The 20688-nt window shown below is 45.2% G+C and overlaps 1 protein-coding gene across 5 annotated transcripts in view; it reads left to right on the forward strand.

Moving 5' to 3' along the window:
- The first annotated feature begins 8435 nt into the window (after positions 1-8435).
- The window catches only part of HLCS (holocarboxylase synthetase), a 230972-nt gene continuing 218719 nt past the window's right edge, over positions 8436-20688 (forward strand). The window contains exons 1-2 of one of the 5 annotated variants that reach the window (XM_040483952.1): positions 8436-8521; positions 15334-15520. Coding sequence is in view for 2 of the 5 variants with exons in the window: in XM_040483953.1 (XP_040339887.1) it covers positions 20496-20688 (193 nt within the window). In the remaining 3 variants the exon portion in view is untranslated. Of the gene's footprint in view, positions 8522-8671; positions 8969-14947; positions 15521-20459 lie in introns of those variants that run through there. The other 4 variants (XM_040483950.1, XM_040483951.1, XM_040483953.1 and 1 more) reach the window with 4 other exon arrangements.

The raw sequence follows: 20688 nt of genomic DNA on the forward strand, positions 1-20688 counted from the left end.
GCGTTTAACGCTAAAGGAGCGCCGGGCGCCGCGACAGCCCCGGCGTTTTCACGCCCTCCCGCGACCCCAGGCGACCCGGCAGAGGAGCTGGCCCGCCTCCATTCCGGCCGCCGAGGGGGCACGACAGGATCGGGCCAAGTCGCGGTCCCGGCCGCGGGGCAGGTCGGAAGACCCTCTCCGGCCCGCGAGAGAGGGCGGCGCTTCCGGAAGGGCGCGGAAACCTCTGGGATCCGCAGCGCCGCCGCACTCGCGCTCCTCCCTGCGGGTGCCCCGGCCAGCTGGACTCGCCCGCCAGTGCGCACGCGCGGCGCCGCCGCCCGGAGGCCCCGCCCTCCGCCCGGCTTGGTCAGAGACGCACGTGTGCCAGGTGCAAGTGGTGGCGGGAAACAGCAGGACCGGCCCCTGCGCGGCCGGAAATCGGGTAAATTTTCTGTAGCGTGGAGGCGGCGGAGGCTTTCCAGTGACCCACATCCAGATACGACGGAAAAAAAATATTGGTACGTTTGCCAGCATTGAAAAACAAAAATGGTTTTGGGGCGGCTGGGCGGCTCAGTCGGTAAAGTCCGACTTCCGCTCAGGTCAGGATCTCCTGGTTTGTGAGTTCCAGCCCCGCGTCGGGCTCTGTGCTGACAGCTCAGAGCCTGGAGCCTGCTTCAGATTCTGTGCCTCCCCCCCTCTCTCTGCCCCTCCCATGCTCATGTTCTGTCTCTCAATAATAAATGTTAAAAAAAATTAAAAACAAACAAAAGAGAAAAACAAAAATGGTTTTATGAGCAAACGAAAGCCTACCGGAGAGAAAGTAAAAGAGGGGGAGAAAATATTTGCAACGTATGTCACAGGTACAGATAAGTAAATAAGACTGAGGGAACCAGAGCTCAAAATTCCAGTTTTAAAAAAGACAAGAGACATGAATGGACAATCTGCAAAAAAGAGTATAAAACGGGCTCTTAAGTGAAAAAGTTTGGTTCTTCTAATAGAAATGCATATTACTCAGCGATATTTCTAACAATCCAATTTGCAAAAGTCAAAAGCGAGCGACAGGCTGTGTGGCACTCACTGCTAGTGGGATTGCAAGAGCCTATGGCTCCTGTGGAGGGGAGCTTGGCAACGTCTGACAAAACTTGATAGGTGTTTGCCCTTTGACCCGGCAGTTCCACAGCTAGAAACTCAGCCTCAAGAAACACCTACAACAATATGAAAGTATGTATGTGTACAAAGTTACCTATTGCAGCATTATTTGCAATGACAAAATTTTGGAAACCATTTTAGTGCCAGTACATACATAGGCAATGGATTGGCCAAACTGGGACATCCACACCAGGAAGTACTATGCAGTTTTTAAAACGAGTGAGGAAGATCTCTATGAGCTGATATGGAATGATTTCTAGGATATACTGATAAGTGAAAAAAAGCTACATACAAAAAAGTACGTACATTATACTATTTTTATGTAAAATAAGGGTAAAGAGTAAACTATCCAAGTATCTGCTTTTTAGTAAAAAAAAAAAAAAAACAACTTAAGAATCAACTAGAAACTAATTGGTTACTTACAGTGGCTGGGTGGGAATGGGGTGAAACTATAAGAGGGGATGACATGTATTCAAGCATACTTTTGGGGAGTAGTTTTGACTTTTAGAAACGGTGTTTTAAGCAAAAAGTAAAATCAACAAAGATGAGGGAAGAGAAAACTAAAATTGAATACAAACAGAAGTAAACAAATTTACTATAATTAACTGCAGGGGAGAAAGTAAACCCAAATTACTTTTGAACACAAATCTTTGTATACCTTCTGTGTGTAAACAAGCAAACAAAACTACAAAGAAATTGTGAACTTCGCTTAGTTGGCAGTGGTCTGGTGTAGCAATTCTGAAGATATTTTCTGCGTTTTGTGGGATTAAGTACATTGACGAACATAATACTGATGGGAGGCAGGATTCTCACTGGGAGTAGGGTGTCACAAACATGGAGGGAGGGATGGCAAGGACGAGCTCTGTGGATTGGAACCAGAGCTCTGTGGATCAGAATCTATTTCCTAGATCTGCCTGCTGAAAGAGCCTGGGGAACAGGACCACTTCAAGAGCCAGGAGCATTCCTGTGTCCGTATCTTGGTTTCTAAACACCATTGTCCAGCGCTCCCTGGAGTAATGGCAAGGAAAGTGAAAGATAAGGTAGGAACAGCTTGAAGTGCCAGCTGAGAGCTAAGAGGTGCTCAAATAATGATGGAAACAGGCCAGGAAGGACACAGTGGGGGCAGGTTGACAGGGCTTCCAATGGCCAAATTTGCAGCAATTTGAAATCAAAATGAATTATGACATTGGAAAAAAAAAAAAGGATCCGGGAGCCTCGGTGACTCGGTTGAGTGTCTGACTTCAGCTCAGGTCATGATCTCACGGCTCCTGTGTTTGTGTGTTCGAACCCGGCATCAGGCTCTGTGTTGTCAGTGTGGAGCCTGCTTCGGATCCTCCATCCTCCCCTCTCTCTCTGCCCTCTCCTGCTTGCTTGCTCTCTCTCTCTTTCTCAAAAATAAAAAGAAAAAAAAGGATGCATAAGTCCAGAATGATACTAAAAAGCAGATAATCTACAAATACATACACAGAGGTAAAAGGGACAGTCCTTCTTTACAGAATGCCAGCTAATAAATACTAAAGGAACAGCAGAGTTAGAAAAGTAACTGCATTACAACTATTATAACAATCACTGACTCAGGCAGAAGTTGTTAATGGATGCTAAATCCACTGGTTGAAAGCTTGTTGGGGAATACTACGCAGGCTCACTCCACAGGAAACTATAGTGTGTGTGTGGTTTTTTGTTTTTTTTTTTTTACTGTTTGTTTATTTTTGAGAGAGAGAGAGAGGGAGCAGGGGAAGAGAAGAGAGAGAGGGAGACACAGAATCTGAAGCAGGCTCCAGGCTATGAGCTGTCAGCACAGAGCCTGACACAGGGCTCAAACCCACAACCTGAGCCGAAGTCGGGTGCTTAACCAACTCAGCCACTCAGATACCCCTCCAGAGGAAACTTTATAGTGGAAAAATCTGGTAGATACCACTTTAACCGAGTGATCAAAGTCAGCATCATCAATAAGGGTGACCTGACATCATGTGCCCAAAATGCATAACCTGAATTGGATCATGAGGAAGCCTTAGACAAACTCAAATTGAGGGATAATGATATGAGATGCATTCTTAAAAATTGTCAAGATCTCGAAAGACAAAGATTAAGGAGCCATCCAGATTAAAGGGGAATAAAGAGACATCACGACTGCATGAAATGTGTGACTTTGGAAGAGAGAATATTGCCATAAAGGATGTTATTGGGACAATTGGCAAAATATGAGCATGTACCGAACGAGATATCGGCCTTTGATCAATGTTAAGTTTTCTACATTTGAACATTGCAATGTGGTTGTGTAAGAGAACCTTCTTATTCTTAGGAAATTTATCCTGAAATACTTAGGGGTGAAGAGACACGATTTCTGCAACTAATCTCAAATGGTTCAGGGAAGAAGAAAAGTCTGTGTCACACCTTGTCCCACTTAGTGGACACACCCACTTTGCATAATATATTCCCTACTGTTGAATGTTAAAAATTTTCCCATTAAGGGAGTGCCTGGGTGGCTCAGTCAGTCGAGCATCTGATTCTTGGTTTCCACTCAGGTCACGATCTCCTAGTGTGTGAGTTTGACCTCCACATCAGGCTCTGTACTGACAGGGCACAGAGCCTACTTCGGATTTTCTCTCTCTCTCAAAATAAATAAATAAACTTAAAAATAAATAAATAAAAATTTCCAGTTAAGGAGTGCCTGGCTGGCCCAGTTGGTAGAACATTTGACTTTTGATCTTGGGTTAGGAGTTTGAGCCCCATGTTAGGTGTAGAGATTACTTTAAAATAATAATTTGGGGGTGCCTGGGTGGCGCAGTCGGTTAAGCGTCCGACTTCAGCCAGGTCACGATCTCGTGGTCCGTGAGTTAGAGCCCCGCGTCGGGCTCTGGGCTGATGGCTCAGAACCTGGAGCCTGTTTCCGATTCTGTGTCTCCCTCTCTCTCTGCCCCTCCCCCATTCATGCTCTGTCTCTCTCTGTCCCAAAAATAAATAAACTTTGAAAAAAAATAAAAAAAAAATAAAATAATAATTTGGGGTACCTGGGTGGCTCAGTCAGTTAAGCGTCCATCTTTGGCTCAGGTCACAATCTCATGGCTTGTGAGTTTAAGCCCCACATCGGGCTCGGTGCTAACAACTCAGAGCCTGGAGCTTCCTTCAGATTCTGTGTCTCCCTCTCTCTCTGTCCCTACCCCATTCACATTCTGTCTCTCTCTCTCTCCTTCAAAAATAAACAAACATAAAAAAATTGAAAATAAATAAATAAAATAATTTAAAAAATAAAAAAGTAAATTTTCCAATTAAAAAATCACTCAATGTTGCTATCAGTGTCTTTATGAATATAATTTCTTCTTTTGTTACCATTTTTATTTGTTACTACTTTTTAATTTTTTATTTTTTAAGAGAGAAAGCGGGGGAGAAGGGTAGAGGGAGGGAGAGAGAGACACTTAAGCAGGCTCCATGCGGAGCCCCAACACGGGGCTCAATCCCATGATCCTGGGATCATGACCTGAACCGAAATCAAGAGTCGGATGCTCAAACCAACTGAGCCACGCAGGCGCCGGTTGTTACCATTTTTAGAATAAATGCCCACAATTATGAATCCCAAATCGAAGGGTGTGTGAGTGTTTTTATGAGCTTTAAGAAGAGTAGTAGTTCAAGATGCCAAGAGTGGCTGATCTAAATAGAAGGTTGTGTGTAACAGGGGAGGTGACGGCATAGAGCTACAAATAGCAGGAGATTCTAAAAGCAGCTGCTGGAGCTACGGTGCAAAGGACTCTTGTGTCACTAAGAAAACTCCACACACCAAGCTCACAGCAGGACACTTAGCTGACTGAACCACCCAGGCACCCCACAGCAGACCTCATAGGTTAGTAACACCCCTGCCATTGTCCTGGGAACCATGGGTCTAATCGAAGCCACCGTGGCCTAAATTTGGTGCACAATAAGGGATTTGTGATAAGCTGGCTCACTGCCTCCAGAGGATTCTTGTAAAAACCACAATGTGAAGTTTTGTGTTTGACAACCTCACAATTCTCCAAGGCAGTTGTGAAAATCAGTATAAATTGCAAATCAAAAAGAACAAGCATGGGGTGCCTGGGTGGCTCAGTTGGTTGAAAGTCCGACTTCGGCTCAGGGCATGATCTCGCGGCTCGTGAGTTCGAGCCCCGCGTGGGGCTCTGTGCTGACAGCTTGGAGCCTGGAGCCTGTTTCAGATTCTGTGTCTCCCTCTCTCTCTGCCCCTCCCCCGCTCATGCTCCGTCTCTCTCTCAAAAATAAATAAATATTCAAAAAAGATAAAAAAAAAAGCATCTGGCTCTTGATTTCAGCTCAGGTCATGATCTCACGGTTCATGGGTTTGAGCCCTGTGTCGGGCTCCTCGCTGCTGCTGAGGAGCCTGCTTGGGATTCTGTCTCCCTCTCGCTCTGCCCCTCCCCTGCTCACTCTCTATCTCTCTCTCTCAAAATAAATAAATAAGCATTAAAAAAAAAAAAGAACAAGTATTTGGCCTAAAAGATATTCAGTTGAAAACAGATAAAAACCACTGGTAATTGGAGGTAAATTGGTATAATTATTTTGGAAAACAGTTTAGCATTATCTTTTAACGTTTATTTTTTTTTATTTTTTATTTTTTTTATTTTTGGGACAGAGAGAGACAGAGCATGAACGGGGGAGGGGCAGAGAGAGCGAGGGAGACACAGAATCGGAAACAGGCTCCAGGCTCCGAGCCATCAGCCCAGAGCCCGACGCGGGGCTCGAACTCACGGACCGTGAGATCGTGACCTGGCTGAAGTCGGAGGCTTAACCGACTGCGCCACCCAGGCGCCCCTAGCATTATCTTTTAAACCCGAACATTATTAGCTCAGCCTAGCAATCCCTCTCCTGGGTCCACACCCGAGAAGTGTTTGCTCACAGGCTCTGGAGACAAGGGGACGTTCAGAGCAGCATTGTCTGTCACAGCAAACAAACTGGAAAAAACTCCCATGTCCATCATTTGAACAGTGGCTAAATAAATGATATTGTAGTCGTGCACTAGAATATTAGCCGTGAGAAGGACTATAATGCAGCTATGCAAAATTATATGTGTCAATCTTAGAAAGATTGCGTAGAAAAATGCAAGGCTCAGAAGTGCACTTACTGAAGAAAAAGTGCACATACTTTAAAAAAAAATGTTTATTTATTTTTGAGAGAGAGCTTGAGCAGGGGAGGGGCAGAGATGGGGGGAGAGAGAGAATCCCAAGCAGGGTCCTCTCTGCCAGCACAGAGCCTGATGCAGGACTCGAACTCATGACTGTGAGATCATGACCAGAGCCAAAATCAAGAGTCAGACACTTAATCGACCGAGCCACCTGGTGCCCCAAAAAGTGCACTTATTGAATTTAACCCAAAACAATGTGCTTTGTAGGGATACGCTCATTTGTATTTAAGATATATTTTTTAAAGCAAGGGAATGATAAATGGAATAATAATGGAATAATAAATGGAGGATGAGGAGTCTGTGGGATGAGATAGATAAGAAGTACAGAGGTATTGGCAATATTCTAGTTCTTTTCCCGTTTAAATGTGCATTGTAAATCTCCTTCACAGGTGAAGAAATGCAAATGGCCAGTAAAACATAGAAAAACAAAGTTTTTCTGGTAATTCAAAAGGAGAGAAGAACTACTCTTTCAATGTTTATTATCTTTGAGAGACAGAGCACGAGTAGGGGAGGGGCAGAGAGAGGGAGATGTAGAATCGAAAACAGGCTCCAGGCTCTGAGCTGTCAGCACAGAGCCCAACACAGGGTTTGAACTCATGAACTGTGAGATTATGACCTGAACTGAAGTCGGATGCTTAACCAACTGAGCCACCCAGGCACCCCAAGAACTACTCTTTTATTTTTTTTTTTGTTTTGTTTTTTTTTCAAAGTTTATTTATTTTTGGGACGGAGAGAGACAGAGCATGAATGGGGGAGGGGCAGAGAGAGAGGGAGACACAGAATCGGAAACAGGCTCCAGGCTCTGAGCCATCAGCCCAGAGCCCGACGCGGGGCTCGAACTCACGGACCGCGAGATCGTGACCTGGTTGAAGTCGGACGCTTAACCGACTGCGCCACCCAGGCGCCCGAGAACTACTCTTTTAAAGAGAGATATCATGGGGTGCCTGGGTGGCTCAGTCGGTTGAGCTGTGGACTTCAGCTCAGGTCATGATCTCATGGCTCATGGGCTCCAGCCCTGCACCGGGCTCTGTGCTGACAGCTCAGACCCTGGAGCCTGCTTTGGATTCTTTGTCTCCCTCTCTCTCTGCCCCTCCCCTGCTGGTTCTCTCTCTCTCTGTCTCTCTCTCTCTCTCTCTCTCTCAAAGACACTTAAAAAATTAAAAGAAAACAAAGAGATACCATTTTTCATTAATGGAGTAAAGATTTTTAACTTTATTTTTAATTTTATTTTTTTTTAGCAAAGACTCTTTAAAAAGGCTGTGCTAAAATAAGCCCCTAATCCTCCATTAGGAGATAAAATGATACAACACTCAAGAAGTTTGGCCTTAGGTTGCTGTAGTCTTAGGTTCATATCCTTTGACCTAGTAATTTCACTTATAGGAACGTAGGAATATATGCTGAACAATTACCAGAAAAGTGGCTAAAAAGTCTTGTATAGGACCCTGCTCTTCAGCACTGTGTGAGCAATCACTTGGGGAAAAACAAACAAAAAACAACAAAGCAGCCCAACAGAAGACTGTTTAACAAAATCATGGAACTCTCAGATGTGGAATCTTTTGTATCTGTCGGCAATTATTCTTGAAGACATGCACTCTGGTCACCCCTGAATTCTCCTTTTTTTATGAGAATCCTCGGCAGTGATGGTAGATCTCAAGTTGAGGTTTTCTCTGACCTGAAGCCATCCCCATCCACTTACCTGGAGGTCAGACTGGATTCCTTTTCCCAGATGCTTAGTCTTTGCATTTATCTCCTTTCTTTTCTTTGGGGGGGGGGGGGGGAGGGGGCCGGCGAGAATTCCTGATAGACATCATGTGTCATTGAAGGTCCTATCACAGGATAATGAATTCCCTATTCCCCAAAACACAGATGGGGAAGGCTCAAGTTCTTGCTGGCAGAATCCACGCTTGGGGTAGCCATGGAAATCTACCAGGGGCCCCTAGGAAAGGAAGAGTAAATCCAGATCTCAGTCCCTCTTGTGATGAAGGAAGAAGTGACACCGGCAAAGCAATGCACTGAATAAGCAATTTTAAACCCATACTCTGCATCTCCTTCACCAAACATCCCATCAAGAGGGGCTCAATTTGGCTACTTTTCCCTCTTATTTAGCAAAACCTTTAGCCACCTTCATTTCACTATGTACCAGGAATAAAGACAGATCCCGCCCTTGCCTTTGGAGAGTTTCCAGCCTCAAAGAGAAGGCAGACGCACGGTTCAAGCGATTACAAGGTGGGTGAGTTGTTGCTGGAGTGTGTGGAAGGTGGGGAGGGGAGGCTCACCTAGCCTAGGGGTCGGTCCAGCGAGACCTCCCTGAGGAGGTGACACTTTGACATTTAAGGCAAGACCTAAGGACAGGCAGGAGAAAGTTGGGGCAGGCCAGGCAGTGTTCTGGGCGGCCAAGTGGACGAGCGACGCGAGAAGGTGCTCTTGGTGGAGCCAGAAGTCCCCGTTAGCGTGGCCAGCGGTGCCTGAGCGGTCAGAGTTTGGGGTTGTGCGGCGGCAGTGGGGCCCCACCGAGGGGTATCCCTACCTGGCCTTTCCCACTGTCTGTTTCCGACGCCCCTGCTGCCACCTGCTTTGCTCTTGGCGGCGACGCCCCCGCGCCCCATTCGGGTGCATTTCACCGGGCAGGTGCAGGTGCGGCCCTGCCGCGCGGGCCCCGGGCCCTGGTAACAGGTACGTGCTTGCGCGGATTGCGGGGCTCCGTCTTGCCAGGTCAAGTGCCGGTCCGGCTCCACCAGGCACTAGGTGCGGGCGCTCCTCGGTGGGTTCTCCAGCTCGGGTTTCCTGCCTCTGAGCCTGTTTATTCCCCTAGGGGGAGTTATTTATAGAAAGGAAGCGTTTGATCGCCTCCTGCTCTTCTGGTTTTGCTTTTTCTTTTCTTATTCAAGATGCCTGACTGGGGGCTGGATGCAATCATCTTTTCGGGGTTGAAATCTAGTTCAAAGCGGGCTGTACACAGCAGCTCCAATTCAGCTGCGTCATCTGCTCTTGGCTTCCCTAGGAACGGGCCCTTGTCTCTATTTAGGGCTTTACGAGCATTTTTAAACACTGTACATATAACTCTGTGGTTACTGAGTTACTTCTTCCTTTTCCACAGTCTGAATTTCTCCTTTATTCCACCAGATTTATATTATTTTATTGTAAACTGCCTGCAATGCTTTTGAGGCTAAGAAGTGGGATTTGCAGAAACTCATTTTATTTTTTTGTTTAGCTATATTATAGTTTCTTTTTAAAAATTTTTATTCATCACTTACATACAATTCCCAGTGCTCATCCTAACAAGTGCCCTCTTCAGTGCCCATCCCCCATTTTCCCCACTCCCTCCTCCCACCTCTCTCAACCCCCAGTTTGTTCTCTGTATTTACGAGTCTCTTATGGTTTGCCTCCCTCTGTTTTTATCTTATTTTTCCTTCCCTCTTCTATGATCATCTGTTAAGTTTCTCAAATTCCACCTATGAGTGAAATTATATATCTTTCTCTGACTCACTTATTTTGCTTGGTATAATACCCTCCAATTCCATCCACATTGTTACAGATGTCAAGATTTCATTCTTTTTCATCGCTGAGTAGTATTCCATGGTGTGTGTGTGTGTATACACCACAACTTCTTTATCCATCAGTTGATGGACATTTGGGCTCTTTCCATAATTTGGCTATTGTTGATAGCGCTGCTATATTATAATTTTTTATCTGAACTGTAGTTGACAATGATTTAGGTGTACAACATAGCAATTCGACAACTCTGTATGTTATGCTCACCACAAGTGTGGCATAAATACATTTAAAAAATCACAGGTTGGGGTGCCTCGGTGGCTTAGTTGGTTAAATGTTGGACTTCGGCTCAGGTCATGATCTCACGGTTTGGTTTGTGAGTTCTAGCCCCTTGTTGGGCTCCATGCTGGCAGTGTGGAACCTGCTTGAGATTCTTGCTCTCTCCTCTCTCTGCCCTTCCCCTGCTCATGCTTTCTCTCTCCATCTCAAAATAAATAAATAAACTTTTGTAAACAATCAGGCAAACAAATAAATAATCACAGGTCAACACGCAAAGCAAAGGACACCAGAAAGGGCCATGGCTGCTTTTCTGGGTCCCTTCCTGGAGTCATGATGCTTGTGCCTCTATGGAAACACAAATTCAGTGAAAATAAGAAACCAAAGCCATGATGGCCTGGGAAAGTGGGGGGCTGCATGTAAAACGCTCCTATTTTCCCACCGATTCTTTCCACCAAACTTTGCTTTCTGACCCATGAAATTTCCAGTAGCAAAAGTTTATAAAAGGACTTTTTTTTTTTTTTTCCTGTTTAAGCAGTGATTGGCTTTCCCTCAGCACATGTCTTAGTTCCTAGGAAAAAAACGTCCAGGTTGGCTGAGGGAGAAAATTCAGTTATGATGTGGTGCTTGCAGCCACAAGGGGAGAACTCATCTGTGCTGGTGTTACTGAAGCGTCTGTAATTTCCGGCTGAGTTTGCTCTTTGGTAAATTATCTTCCTCTGTGCTTTGCTGGGTGACATTCTCAGGGTGCTCTGCCCAAGGGCTCTTGAAACTTTTGACCCTCAGTCCTGTCACTCTCCCAGTTGTCCCTCGATGTCCCTTTGGTCTTTCTTGCCCTTTTCTCAGGGCTCAGACAGGCTCTGTCCTGGGTTTTACCCAACAAATTGTATCCCAATGGTTCTGTCCTCTTTCCTAGACACTGGGTGGGCGTGAGCAGAGATGGATGTCTACTCTGAATTTTCTAAATTAATGTGATAGATACTAATACAAGCAGGAATCCAGAACTTGACACCGACTTCTATTTAAATCTCATTCTGTTGGGACATTAAATGACTTAACCTACAGGAGGGGTTCAAATGGTAGAGGCGTGAGGCATAGTGACTGATCACCTCAGGAACGTTTGGGAGCAAACACACTTTTCCATGCCTCAGAAGGCAAGCTGATCCTCTTGAAAGAACCCTGCTTTGGGTAGACCACAGCCCGAATTTCCTGTGTTAGATGGACATAATAACATCCACCCCTAAAAGGATGAAATGAAAGCACCTTGCCCATCTATTCCCCTCCTGTTGACTTGTCCAGGTGGGCTGTCCCTGGATCACATCAGGCACTACTCAGCCCTGCGTGCCCACCTCCTTCTTAGTCCTCAGCCAGCACCACGTGGGTAGTTACTCTCACAGTAGAGCTATGGGTACAGAGGCACTGGCTCACGGTCATATGATCACTGTACGTGTCCTTGCCCAGGTGGGGAATTGGGGGTCTGGGGCAAATTTGAACCCAGGATGCCCGAGTCCAGATGAGGGCCTTCACTATACAAACTGCTTCACTATACAAACTGCACCTCACACAGGCTCAGGGGATACAGTGCTGATGCTCTTTTCATTTTGGTTGTAAAGGTTTTAGTCAACTGCCACAGTCATTCATTTGACCTTTTACCAACCAGCCTTTTAAAAGTGAGACCTTTTGTTCAGGAAATAGGAAGACAGCAACAATGTACTCGAGGTGAGTGGGGCTCCCCTGTTTGCAGTTCAGTCTCTGATCTATTGAGGGGGTTTAGACTTTTGAAGCTGCTGAGTACCATGTGTGTTTGTCTAATCTTCTGGAAGTTTATGGTACTAATCGCCCCAACTGGAGGTCCTGTCTGATGGGCAGGAAACTGTTCACAGATGGTGACTCCCTTCCCCCAACCAGGAATGGATTTTTATGTACTTGGGATGAAAAGGACCACTCCTGTCTGTTGGATGAAGATAACTTTGCTTTCAGGGGAGAGAATTTTGTGAGCACTTCGCTCTCTAGTGGCCAAATAGGCAAAAGAGGTAATAGTTACACCTCCTCTTACAAATTGAGATAGGAGTCAGTTTAGTTTCAACAACTTTTATTGAGCACCCAGTACATCCTAGCACAGTGCTAAATACCAGGATTATGAATATGACTAAGATGTCACTGCAAATCACGTCCTTGTAATGTCAATCACGTAAATGTAGTAGGACCCCAGAATTTTATTTGTTTATTAAAAAGAATTTTTTTTAACGTTTATTTATTTTTGAGACAGAGACAGAGCATGAACAGGGGAGGGTCAGAGAGAGAGGGAGACACAGAAATCTGAAACAGGCTCCAGGCTCTGAGTGGTCAGCACAGAGCCCGATGCGGGGCTCGGACTCACGGACCGTGAGATCATGACCTGAGCCAAAGTCGGATCCTTAACCGACTGAGCCACCCAGGCGCCCCAGATCCCAGAATTTTAGAGCTTGAAGATGATCTGGTGTGTGTCACTCCATTCTTTTTAAATAGTTGAGAACTCGGGGTCCAGAGAGAAAATGATGTGAAGAACACATGGCTAGTTAGGGACAGGGGGAAAAGTGCCAATGAAATTCAGTAGAAGGTCATCCCCCAATTTTTTAACTTTTTGAGATAATTTTTTAGACTTACAGAAGTTGTGAAAATAGTACAGAGTTCTTTGCTCAGCTTCTTCCAGTGTTAACATCTTACACAACCATGGATTTATCAAAACTAGTACATTAATGGAACTACCAGACTTCAGATTTCACTAGTTTTTCTACTGAAGTTCATTTAATTCCAGGATCCAATCCAGGATACCACATAGCATTTAGACGGTCTTAACCACTTAATGTTCCTATACTTGAGATTAAGATGTTATTCAATCAGTGACATTCAGCTGTTGTACAGAAACTGTATCCCAAGCCTCTTTTGGCTTTTGGAGCAGGCTTTGTTTTAGGAGCCAGCTCTTTGCCTGGAGGATCTTGGTGCAATCTCACTTACAGCTTTTTGGGTGTGCCCAAGTTCTAGACCATCCCAGCCTGTCTGATCTGGATACAAAAGGCTGCCCTCAGGGCTGGCAGCTCGGCAGCCTGAACCTTCTGTCCCTGTTCCCTCTCCAGTCTGATTTCTATGTATTATTGTTGTGCGTACAGCATTCTTTGCTCTCACGTGTCTAGTTTATCTGGTGAAGGACTTTGGGGTCAGAAAGACAGAAATTCAGCCTCCAGCTCCCCCATGCAGTCGTGGCACCTTGAGTGAGTCACTCAACTGCTCCTCCGCAAGATGGGGGCAACAGCCACCCTGTGGAGCTGACAGGGTTAAATGGAAGACTATACGTAGTGATTAGCCTAGTGCATGGTGCACTGATGTGGAGTGAATAAAGGAACGGGTGGATGGCGCTTCGAGACCAGGCTAGCTGGGTACAGTGCAAAGCTCTCGAATGCCACGTGAGGCCCCCCCGAACTTCCTGGTGGGTAAGGGCAGACCCTGAAGGGTCTGAGTAGGGGAGTGATGTGGTCGGAGCTGACTTTAGAAAGTCACAATGCAGAGATGGGCTGGATTACGGAGCAGTGGGAAGCGGAAGGCCCAGAAGGAATCCTTAGGTTATTATGTTAGTTCTGGAGAGGAGATTATTCTGTTCGTTCCGAAGACAGGAGGTAGGGAACTTAGCCTGAAGGAGGGGTGGGATGGAGATCTGGAACTCTCTGGAGACTAGAGATAGTGTGGAGGTGCCACACGTATCATTTTGTGGAGCATTTTCCTTTCTCCAACTGCTGACATGTAGTACTGTAGTACATTTCTTCCTCCTGCTTATAGACATACCACACATACAATTACATCTGTATATTTATAGATATGCTTTTCTAGAGATTGTAACCGCTCTTCTTCATGAGAAGAGACAGAAGAGACACAGACATGGTGACAGGTGGGGACGGTCCTCCTGCAGTGGGTACTCAGCATCCCTGTCCAGACCTCAAGTCCTTCCTAAATTAAATTTCCTTATTATGTACTTCAACGTTTATTTATTTTTGGGGGGACAGAGAGAGACAGAGCATGAACGGGGGAGGGGCAGAGAGAGAGGGAGACACAGAATCGGAAACAGGCTCCAGGCTCTGAGCCATCAGCCCAGAGCCTGACGCAGGGGCTCGAACTCACGGACCGCGAGATCTTGACCTGGCTGAAGTCGGACGCTTAACTGACTGCGCCACCCAGGCGCCCCCTTATTATGTACTTCAATTGCTTGATTAAACAGTTTATATAAATTAAGCTTATCAGTACGGCAAACCTGATGTTGTCTTAGATGTTTCAATATTCTTTAAAAATCTTAGTAAGATTTCAAGTTAAAAGCTGGGCCTAAAAAAGCCTCATTGTCTAACACATTTCAGGCATATACATACTAAATACACATAGATTCCTTACTAATCCAGAAATATACATCTATGGTTTTGTTTCTTCTAAGCCTGTCTATATTTAACTCAAAACCTTATTGGATTGGGGGTGGATTTATTTATTTATTAGATTTTATTTTTAAGTAATCTCTATACCCAACGTGGGGCTCAAATTCACAACCCTGAGATCAAGAGTTGCATGTTCCTCTGAATGAGCCAGCCAGGTGCCCTAGAAGATGGATGTTTTTTTAAGAAAACAGTTACTGCCCTGGTTAACTGAGATCATTTATCATCAGAGAGTTTTGCTGTCTTTTTTTCCAGAGTCTTTAATGAGACACTGAATCCTACCTATCACGATCCTATCAATGATTCTGTAATCTCTAAGAGTGCAATCACTTAGCCCTTCTCTGGATTCAAGTCAAAGCATTACTTATTTCTGAACCAGAGAAGCCTGTAGCTCCCACACTGGGTGATCAATTCTCAAGATTCATCGAAATTTTAAGATCTTTGGACCTAAGGACATCTGCTATATTTTTAGGACCACCCCACTCTTCAGGAGCCTTAAAATGAGAGCCAACTGAATTCTGGCCCTCTCAGTGCTGGCTTCACAGCTTATGGGGTCTTTGTACTGATGATTCTCTGTTGGCTCAGAAATAGCCTTCTAAAGGAAGAACTTAGCATTTACTAACTTTCCTTCGATAGGATAAATGAGTCGGTACAACTGTAGTCAAATAACAAGACTCACAATACTTTTATTGTGGATCATCATGAACTCATGGCTCTTCATAAATTTAATGCATTTCAATTTGATACTCAAATTGTCCTGATTTGGCTGGGGGGGGGGGCTCCTGTATCCTTTTGACACAATTCTATTTTTCTTTGAAGCTTACCTTCTTTCTGGCACAGGTGTCTTGGGAGTAGGCACTGCCTTAACACCTGCACCAGGAATTTCTGTGAGGATCTCTGGTTCCTTTTAATGGAGAAAATAGCACGCACACTGGGAGCGGAGCACTAGGGTGCATTTCAGGGTAAAGTTGCTTTGAGGCCATCTTCGTGAGCAAAGCTGGAAGAGGTATTCTTTTTCTCTTAAAGACATGAGTTTCTATTTTCGATAGTTTGAGGTGTTCTAAGTCAAAATTCTTTTGATCCTCTAATTTTATCTCCTTTCCTCTTTATGTTGATTAATCAAGTTGTCTTTTGCTTGATTTAACAATGTGCATGTTCTAAAACAGTATACTAATGTGAGCATTAAAGCTCATATTGAATCATATACTGAACAGATCTCAAGATTTTCCTACAGTTCCGTTGATTCTTAGGATCCCAGGAAGGATGTTTAGTAATTCATAAACTCTTGTTTGGTGTGGCTCATTGTATATTTATCTGATGGAGAATTTTCTGCCACTGTTTTCATTCTGCTTTCAACTTACGGGTGCTGGTCTTCTAATAGCTGACAGTTTCAAGTTCGTACAAGGTGGTACAATTTGGCAACTGGTCCCCAGCATCCTCCAGATATTGACTTACTGGAGGAGGGTCCACCTGGCCATTCTACCTGGAAATCAGCTCAGTCTACAACGTTCTCTAGAAGTTTCATTTCCTCATTACCATGTCCCTATACTGTCACTTAAACCGCAGTTGTAAGATACATGTGTGTGCGATCTTTAGCCAAACTGGTTCTGCCTATTATCGAACAACTGATATTAGAATCAATACATTTTACATAGCTGATAAATAAATTTTAACTATGCTGAATCCTATCTTAAAACTTACATCTTTTAAAATATATGTTAACACTCTCTTACCAATTTAATGTGTTACATACTGTTATGCCAAGATTTAGAATGAATAAATTCAAAGATTTCCCTAGTTAGCATTATCTTGACCTACTCCCAGTCAACATGTTTATTTTTACTGCAGGGACATAGCTATTATTTCGGCATTCCATATAATGAAGAAATTACATAATGAATATAAGCTCTTAAGGTTTTACGTGAAAGCATCCTTTAATTCTTGGGTCAAAATTCACATTTTGCGTTTATTATTATTATTATTATTATTTTTTAAGTAATCTCTACAGCTGACCTGGGGCTTGAACTCACGACCCCAAGATCAAGAATCACATGCTCTTTAGACTAAGCCAGCCAGGCGCCCTTATCATCTGTATTTTTAATTACAGATAACTGTGTAGAACTTAGAGTCCTTTTAATAAATATAAAACTTCCAAAAGCAACATTAGAAAAATAACCAAAGTTTATAAAAATAAAATGCAATTAAAATAGTAAGTTCTCAGCTTTCTTATATAATTATAAGGAACAGTTTATGGAACTGTACAAGGCATTTAATGCAAAGGTTTCCTATTTGGAATAAATGTTTTTAAAAATTGGGATTCCAGAATCGATCCTTGACCAAAGGTGGGGTCTTTGACCAAGGGTGGTGTGTTGGTTGGTTTGATCTGTACCTTTTTGGGGCCTGGCATTTGTTAGTCAGTAAGATTTAAAATGACAACTTTTTTTCCCCTTTGAGGCCCTGATCACCGCCCAGTTCTAATTTAAACGTTTCCTGGTAGCTTGTTTTTATCAGTCCAAATTGTAGTTTTCTTTTTGGTTTTAAACCAATAATAAAAAGGATTATTGGCTTCAAACTGTTTAATTTACTTAACAGTTAACTGCATATGCCAATAGTCACCCTGACACTTTCTGGCTTAATAAACATACCACAGACATTCAAATAGTTAAAGAATGTTACAGCTTTTACTAACAAAAACCTCATGATTTCAACCAACTTTGTATTTAAACAATTTTTCTGGAGGACATTTTTTTCAAACGGATGGTCATTCTTGAGACCCTGGGCTCTGTGAATATCATTTGTTTTAGCACTCCCAACACCGACGTGGAGGGAACAGATTCTCTTACAGGTAAAGCAGAGACTATGTACTTCAGTTGCTAAACGTGAACTGTTTACAGTTACAGCTATTTAAAATTCAGCATCTGCTAAACGCTTCCCATTAGACTAAGCTCCCTTCACAAACTATCCTTCTCAGCTCTGGCCATCTGACTGAGTTCAGAATGCTTTCCCAAGGCAGACAGAGCTAATGTCAGTAGGACAGGCTTCCCCTGGGGAGGAACAGTTAATCTATTTAATGGGGGAGGACAGGTCCTCTGGGGGAGTGACACTCTTTTGGTTAACACTCTGCTTTGTCCCTAAACCATCATTTCCAGGGCCTGCCTCCTAAGTGCAGACTAGAGACTGGGTCGGCTTTTCCCATAGAAAGCCAGTCATGGTGAGGAGTTACTGAGCTGGTGTTCAGTTGCTGGCTGGTGAGCACTTCAATTCCTTCCTGCAGTGATGTTCTCCTAAATGACAGTGTCTTGCTTTTAAACTTCTAGTCTGTGGTTCTATTCCTAGTCTGTTCTCCACAACCATTTGGAAGAGTCTAGTTAACGGTCCAGAGCGACCCAGACCCAGGGAGTGATAGAAGTGGACTTCAACAGTGCTCCAATTTTTAACGTGTTTGTGAATCACCTGGGGATTTGGTGAAAGTGCAGATGCTGATTCAGTAGGTCCGGGGTGGACCCTGGGGTTCTGTATTTCTAGTGAGCTCCCAGGTGATGCTACGGCTGCTGGTCCAGGGACCACAGTTTAGAGTGGCGAGAGACTGTAAGTTGTGAATCAGGTACACACACAGTAAGACCCCCTGATGTCTTAGTTTTGCATCCTTCCCTTTTTCCTTTACTCTCTGGGGATGATGAAGCCAGGCTCCATCCTTGAGCTCGCCCTGTGCCTGTTTACTCCTCTGTCTGCCTTCCTGGGCGTGAATGGTGACAGTGCTCCTCAGTCCAATGGTCAAGAAGGAACCTCATCCACTTCCCAGTTAATGTTCACTCAGACCATGTTCGTGGTCCCCATTCTTTATAACCCAGAGCTGTATACAGAATTGACGCTCACATTTCCCCATGATGTCTTCTGAGACCACGAAATCTTGAAGCATCTGAGGGCAAACCTGGAGAGTTCCTATTCTGGCTCGATGGAGTTACGGTATCTGGAAAGGGGGGGTTACAAAGCTCTTAAGGAACATGGAAAAACTAGAGATGCTTAGGACTTACAGACAGAAGCCATGACCTCTCCATACCAGGAGTGGAGAGACTGGTCCTTAGAGCCTTAATTCAGCAAACTCCAAGAAGGCTATCTGCAGCGTTTGTCCAGTGAAACATTAGGGTTATCACTTTAAGCCTTTTCATTTTCTTACTCCTAACTTGTTAGCCCCGTGTTATCCTGGAGGGGCTAAGGCCTTCCTCAGAGGGCATTCATTCATGTCTTTCTCCAGTGACACAATTTCAGGCCTTGTGTCTATGCAGGAACTCCCTTCCCAACTGCCACTGTCCTGCAAGGAAGTGGAAGATATGGCTTCACCCTTGCTCATCGCTTACTTGTCTTCCAGTTCTGGCCCACCGTGATGCTTATCTAGTTTTTGAGCCCAGTTATTTCTTTTTGGATTCTCTCTCTCTCTTAAAATCTAGTGTTGCTGTATGCAATGAGAAGTTCCTATGTTCTCTGACTGTAAGTTTGAAGCTCTAAAAGTGGGTTATCTATACTGCTATTTTAAAGCAGATGAATAAATGGTCAGTGCAGTTTAAAAATCTATCCTTGATGGGGCGCCTGGGTGGCGCAGTCGGTTAAGCGTCCGACTTCAGCCAGGTCACGATCTCGTGGTCCGTGAGTTCGAGCCCCGCGTCAGGCTCTGGGCTGATGGCTCGGAGCCTGGAGCCTGTTTCCGATTCTGTGTCTCCCTCTCTCTCTGCCCCTCCCCCGTTCATGCTCTGTCTCTCTCTGTCCCAAAAATAAATAAAAAACGTTGAAAAAAAAATTAAAAAAAAAAAAAATCTATCCTTGGATTAAGTGAGATTTGGGAGTGGTGTACCCGGTTGCTACTGTATTATGCCATCCACTTACAACGAAGGCCAGAGTAGGAAGCAGCACAGAGAAAATCCTTGCTATGCCTCAGAGGTGCTGGGGACGCTGTGTTTTGCAAACTGCCATTTAAACAAATGCGGTTCCAGGGGAGAAAGCTCTGTCACTGTCAAGAATAATTATGCTTCTCTTAGGGGACAAGAACATCGTGAAACATAACTGGTAAGTTTCCCTTTTTTCTCCTGGTGTTAGGATGCTCACAAATTGGTGACCCACATGTGCAAGAACACCCGACAGCCTTTTTAGGTCTGTGTTCAAGTCCTTATTTTAAAATATTTAGAGACCAGAATACATATGTATATTATGCGTGTATTATGTGTGTATATACGTATACATACATGTATCTGTATATATGTATATCTACATTTGTATATATAAAATATATAATTGCATTGTATGCATTTATGTAATTTATTGTAAAATCCTTTTTGCAAAAAGGCCTAGAATAATCTAATAAAAACCAGTCTCACTTTATATTCCCAACTGGGCAGAGGCTGTATGTTAGTTGAATCCCAGTGGGGTGCGGATTAATTAATGTAAAAGTACCTGCAGCCCTTCTTCAGTCTGCCTCCCAGCTCTCCAAAGAAGGGAGGTTCGACTTTGGCTTAAAGCTGGCAGCCAGTGGGCCTAAACCCCCGGTCTCCAACCTGTCACCCCCCTCTCTCTAATGCCTTTCTCCCTCCATCATGCCTCCTGCCTCCCTCACTGCCGCCCGCCCTCCGCACGCGGCTTCCAACCTCACCCAGCCCCTCCTCACCCCCCCGCCCCAGTGCGGCCTCCCTCCATCCTCAGCCGCGCGCGGCCTCCCTGCTCCCTCCATCCTCACCGTACACCCCCTGCTCCGCTCGGCCTCCCTCCGTCCTAAACCCCTCCTCTCAGCGCGTCCTCCCTCCATCCTCATCCCCGCTCCCCCAGCGCATCCTCCCTCCTCCCACCCCCCAGCCCGCGCGGCCTCACCCCCACGGGGCGGCCTCTTCCGGCCAGCGGGAGGGCGGGCGGCGGGGGCGGGGCCCTGAGGGAGGGGCGGGCCGGTGGTGCGAGCGTCCCGGGCCCGCGCCCCGCCGCCGGCCGGCCGGTCGGTCATGCTCATCACGCTGTGCTACCTGTACCTGTGGGCGCGCTGGGGGCGCCGGCCGGCCGCGCTCGTGCGCGCCACGGTGCAGCGGCTGCGCGCCTCGCCCTGCTCCTTCACCTTTTGCGGCGCGGCCGTACAGCCCAGGGGCGCTCGCGTGTGCTTGAGCCGCGGCGGCCGCGTCTTCTGCGTCGGCGAGAGCG

This window comes from Herpailurus yagouaroundi, unplaced genomic scaffold (genome assembly GCF_014898765.1).
Source record: "Herpailurus yagouaroundi ecotype Mexico unplaced genomic scaffold, PumYag 162, whole genome shotgun sequence".
Lineage (NCBI taxonomy): Eukaryota > Metazoa > Chordata > Mammalia > Carnivora > Felidae > Herpailurus > Herpailurus yagouaroundi.